Here is a 6,062-nt window from a genome sequence, read left to right on the forward strand (position 1 = left end):
AAGAGTTTAATTATGATACAGATGAATTGAAGAGAAACTTCCATACTCTTTTCAACTCTTTAACAGGTACTTCCATTTTCTTACAATTTCTTTTATTTAATGTTAGTTCAAAATAATCTATTTGTAATAATAACATCATAACACACAGTTTCATTTCATATTACGCAGAAGAACAATATAAGATATTCAAGACTATAATGCAAGTTGTTAATTGTCAACAAGGTCGCGTGTTTTTTCTATATGGTTATGGAGGAACTGGAAAAACGCACATGTGGTGAACCCTAATATATGCATTGAGATCTCAAAAGCATATTGTATTGACTGTGACTTCAAGTGGTATAGCTTCTTTACTATTACCTGGGGGTAGGACAACACATTCTAAATTGAAAATTCCAGTACCAACTTTTAACAACTTTGTTTGCAACATTCATCAAGGGACTGAACTTGCAGAATTATTGAAACAGACAAAGTTAATTATATGGGATGAAGCTCCAATTGCACATAATTTTTGCTTCGAAGCACTTGATAAAAGTCTTTGTGACATCATGGGAACAACAAATGGCTCAATTCTGTTTGGAGGAATGGTTGTAGTATTTGGAGGTGATTTTAGGCAAATATTATCGATGGTTCCAAGAGGTTGTCATTCAGATATTGTGCATGCCAGAATTAGTGCTTCTTATCTTTGGCATCAATGTACAGTTTTAACCCTTACAAAGAACATGCGTTTACAAAATCATGACAATGAATCAGATATCAAGCAATTCTCTGAATGGATACTAAAGATGGGAAATGGAAAATTATCTGAACCTAATGATGGTTCTGCTGAAATTGATATCCCATATGAACTTCTGATTGTAGATTATGATAACCCAATTGATGCGATAGTCAGTAGCACCAAACTTACAACAACATTACAAGGATGGACAATTTCTTCAATGTAGAGCAATACTTGCATCAGCAATTGAGATTGTTGATCAAATCAATGAATATGTTCTGATGAAAATTCCAGGTAAAGTATTCAAGTTTATTTAACATACACATTATGTTAAATGTATCATTTATTAGATTTATATTAATAATTATTCTAATGTATACTTACAGGCGATGAAAAAGAATACTTGAGTTCAGATGAAGTTGATATGTCTGATGCTAATGACAATGAAACATTCAACATATTAACTCCTGAATTTCTAAATTCACTTTCAACATCAAGACTTCCAAATCATAAGATCAAGCTGAAAGTAGGCACCCCGATTATGCTATTAAGGAATTTAGATCAGTCTAAAGGGTTATGTAATGGTGCAAGATTGGTGGTTACGAAGATGGCTAATCATGTACTTGAGGCAAAGATAATGTCTGGAAAAAACATTGGAAATATTACTTACATTCCTAGATTATCAATGTCATCATCCCAATCTCCATGGCTTTTCATGCTTATTAGAAGACAAATCCCTATAATTGTGTCATACGCTATGATAATCAACAAATCGCAAGGCCAATCACTAGAGAGTGTGAGGTTGTATTTACCTAGACCAGTATTCAGTCATGGTCAATTATATGTAGCTGTTTCAAGAGTACAGAGCAAAAATGGATTGAAGATATTGATACATGACAAGGATGGTAAACCATTGAAGACAACGACAAATGTCGTTTACAAAGAAGTTTTCCAAAATCTTTAACATGCATTCTATAACTTATTTTACATTATGTTTTGAAATATTTATTTCTAACTATTTTTTTTTTTTAAATAACATATTTCAATATCATGTAATTGTACAACAACTTTACATCAACAATCAAATCTATACAAAGCAAGGTGATTGAGTTAATCTTTAGTCACATTCTCCTATTATAAATAAATTATATAATTTTCCATCTAAATTCATTCAACTTTTCCTAACATGTTTCCTTTTTTTAATATTACAGGTTCAATACCATTTCATTGCTCCACCATCTTTATATTTGCATTAGATTACTACAAAACATGTTTTAGTAGGTATTCCTTAATCACATTTCATTTAACAAGTTATGTAATCACTATTTAATTAAATTCATGCAATACATATTATTACCCGTGCAAACACATGGTCTCCTACTAATCCCTACTTGAAATTGATTGTGATAACTACATTACAAGTTAAAACATAGACTTATATTGATAGTCATATTCTACCATGGCATAAAAGTGCACAATACCCATTAAGCTTAATTTTTCACTTGAAAAGAAGAAAGATTGAAATCAAAAGCTGGCATTGAACATCCTAATTTAAAACAAGAGTCACTATAAAGAGATTTATACACAGTTAGTTTATCATCAACCATTCATTTATATTACTTTTTTTTTAGAATCAATAATGATTAAATATGAATGGTAGATGATAAATGACAATATATAAAACTCACTATCAGTACATACATTTTTTTCTTCTTAAAACAATCAGAAGTTGTCCAAGATAGGCAACTAATTTACATCCACATCCAATGTTCATATATTTCTTTCCCATCCCTCTCCTTAGAGAGAAAAAAAGGGAGGGAAGAAGGAGATGAGGTATTCTAACTTACAAATTACAATTCTATAATAATCTTTGACTAATACAAGAACATTGGCTATCTAACATTCACATTCATATCCAAAATATCCCCTATATATGACTCTGAATCAGCAATTGACACTTCCAAGTTGGTAACAGATAAGCTTCCACCAGTGGATACCCCAGTCTCAGAATCATCAGCCTTGACCCCATGAAAGGACTCTCCAGTAACCAATGCTTGTAGCAACTTCGGAGGCGGAGGAACATTAACTTCCACTAACCCTTCTAACATTTTCACCACCATATTCATTGTAGGTCTCACGGTCTCATCATCCTGAATGCACCAAACTGCCACCAATGCAACCCTCCTAGCCTCTTCAATGTTATATACATTTCCCAGCCTCTTGTCAAAAACATCAGTCATGTTTCCCTCGATTATCTGCTGTGCAGCCCATGGAGGAAAAAACCATTTATCTCCTGTCTCACAACCATTATTCTCTCCACCACCAGCAGATGGTGGCGCCAGCACATTCCGACGACCACTAATTAGTTCAAGCAACGTCATTCCATAGCTGTAGACATCAGCTTTTGTGGTAATTGCCACACCGGAAATCCACTCTGGAGCAACATATCCCCATGTACCCCTCATGGTTGCCAACACCCTACTGAAGTCCCTGCCAATGAGCTTTGCTAATCCAAAATCCGAAACTTTCGCAGTGAAATCATTATCTAAAAGGATGTTTTCAGGCTTGATATCACAGTGGATAATACAGCACCTACATTCCTCATGTAAATATGCTATGCCTTTAGCTGTTCCAATCGCTACCCGGAACCTAACATCCCAGCTCAAACTAGGCCCTTCTTTCCGCAGATAAGCACTGAGGGCACCATTTTGCATGTACTCATAAACCAAAAGCCTATGAGAATTCTCAGAGCAAAACCCTCTAAGTGTCACGAGATTAACATGCTGAATATTCCCAATTGTGGACACTTCTGCCCTGAACTCTTTCTCCCCACCCCCTGGCCTCTCCAATCGCTTCACAGCAACAAGACTAGAATCACTTAATTCCCCTAGAAACACTGTCCCAAACCCACCGTGTCCAACCTTATCCGAAAACCCTCGAGTCGCCAACTGAAGCTCTTTGTAACTAAACACCTGCAAATTCAAGATAGGAACAGATACATTTTCCTCATTCCCCTTCTTCTTCAGTCTCATCTTGATCAAAACCAACAATGACACCACCAACACACCCAAAACCAAAGCCGACCCAATAACGACAGCAACCAAAACTTTACCATTAAACCTTTTCTTTATCAAAGATCCCTCTTTTGGAACCCTAACATACAAAGCCCCATCACTAGAACTAGTCGAGTTCTTAAAATCGAAAAGTGACCCATAAAAATTCCTACAAATACCACTCCCTTCATTGTAAGACAAACCAACACAATTACAAGAGTTCAAACACTCATGCTCACAAATTTTTCTAGTTTTCATCATCAAAGAGCTCACATTAAACATATCAAACTTCACAACAAAACCTAGATCATCAAAACCATCACTCACATTACAAATTTCACCATCTTCACGCTTACAACCACCAAAATACTCACCATTCCTCCAACCCTCAACATCCACAGGCTCGTAACCTTTAACACAATCACAAAACCTCGAGACCGATATCGCGGTCTCGGTGGTCTCGTCACTGCTGCAAATACCGAATCTCCCACACAAGCCCCGAACCTGACAAATTTTCTCAGGTTTGGACCAAAACATGTTCCAAGAACGAGACTCCTTCGACCACGTGTACTGCCGAACCTGCCCAAACGGTTCAACCCGAAAGAGCGTTGGCGGTTCCAACCCATTCTCCAAAGCCCGCTCCGAGAACCCGAAAGACGCGGAAGGCGAAAACGGGTCCTCGAAATCAAACCGGTAAATATAAGGAATAGTCATTTCAGGAACATTGAGAAATGACTGGCCGGTCCAGTTACCGGTTGACCAGAACGATTCAGTGTTGTTAAAAACAAGCTCGAACTCACCGTAATCCGGTGGTCTCAGCCGCAGAGAATAAAAACCCGGAGAGGGATCCGTTTTGGTGCGCCAAGAGATTAAAGATCGAGAGCGCGTGAGATTCATACCAGGAAGCCACGTATCAGTTGGATAATCAAAACTCTGCCATAAAACGGTGCCGTTTTGGGTCAGAAGAAGTAGGTTTCCGTTTTCTAACAACCGAAGGGTAGAACCGGAAAAGTTGTTATTACTGTTGTCGGTGTTGGTGTTGATCTGGAAGGAAGTTGAAGAATCAGTTAAAATTAACCTACCGGTTTGTGTTAATTGGAGAGAGGAATGGGAAAGGGTAGAAAGGGGATTTTGACGATTAGCGAGCCAGGTGCAGAAAGGATTAGTGAGTGAAGCGTAGCGGATAGCGAGGTAGTAGTGTTTGGATGTTGGGGTGAAGTTGAAGAAACCAAGTTCAAAGGTTTTGTTGTCGCTGAAGATTGTAGTGTTTGATGTTATGAGGATATTGGAAGTTGAATGAGAGTGTTTGGTAGTAAGTGTAAGGAGGAGAATGAAGATGAGGTGATAATAATGAAGCATTGTAATTGTAGTTTATGAGAATGAAAGTGTTTGGGAGAAGGGAAAAGAGGTTGAAAGTATGAAGAAGGAAAAGGTAGAAGAAAGTGGGGACTAAGGATCTTCAAAGATATGTGTCCGAAAAGCTGCCATACACGGACACTAGACAACAATACAAACATGGGTGGGGCTTGCATTCTTACCCAAATCATTTGGTAACTGATATTTTGGTGAATTATTACTACTACTTATTACTTCATGCTTTTGAGAGATTCATGATATTTTACAATGATTTTGTTATTAAAATACTTTCATAAAGTAATAGAGAAAAATGTATAGATTGTTAATAGTTTTATATATTATTGATTTCATCCATCATTCATTTTTAATTACTAATCATTTTTAAAAAAAAATAATACAAATAAATAATGAATAATATATTGACTGTATGTAAATCTTCGTAATGACCGTGCATATATAACATTAATGTGCAATTGAAAGGGGAAATTAGTGGTTTCATTATTTTATAAAAAATATATATTTAATTGTTGATAAATTAAATGAAATTAATCATATTAATCTTCTTAAATTCATATAAAAATAATTAGATGTAGTATAAATCATACTCTTTCTACAAAGTTATAATGTTTTTTTAATATGGGAATGTGAATCTAAAGTATTATCTATATTTGGTCTATTACTAATTATGAAACCTAATAGATACTTCCCCTTCTCTATTATCACATAACATACAAACTACAAAGAATATTCAAAGTAATATAGCTAATTTATATTACTAATTATGTATCCTTTTGTTTCATGTTTACTCTTTATTTGTTCTCAAATATCATTTATATTGCTTTATTAATAATCTATTACTATAAATTTATAGATTAATGTTTCCTACATGATTGAAAAATTAGCTATTAATATTGTATTGTACATTTGTACTTTAAATG

General features: G+C 35.2%; 1 protein-coding gene across 1 annotated transcript; it reads right to left on the reverse strand.

The window, feature by feature from the left end:
• LOC109360975 (G-type lectin S-receptor-like serine/threonine-protein kinase SD2-2) lies at positions 2,466 to 5,269 on the reverse strand. The gene has a single exon (XM_019606231.1). It carries the CDS (start codon positions 5,125 to 5,127, stop codon positions 2,608 to 2,610), a length of 2,520 nt encoding a protein of 839 aa, XP_019461776.1. The 5' UTR covers positions 5,128 to 5,269; the 3' UTR covers positions 2,466 to 2,607.

This window comes from Lupinus angustifolius, chromosome LG11 (assembly GCF_001865875.1).
Source record: "Lupinus angustifolius cultivar Tanjil chromosome LG11, LupAngTanjil_v1.0, whole genome shotgun sequence".
Lineage (NCBI taxonomy): Eukaryota > Viridiplantae > Streptophyta > Magnoliopsida > Fabales > Fabaceae > Lupinus > Lupinus angustifolius.

Coding starts and splice junctions, on each gene's coding strand:
- LOC109360975 (XM_019606231.1), bottom strand. CDS start 5,127: ATGCTTCATTATTATCACCTCATCTTCATTCTCCTCCTTACACTTACT.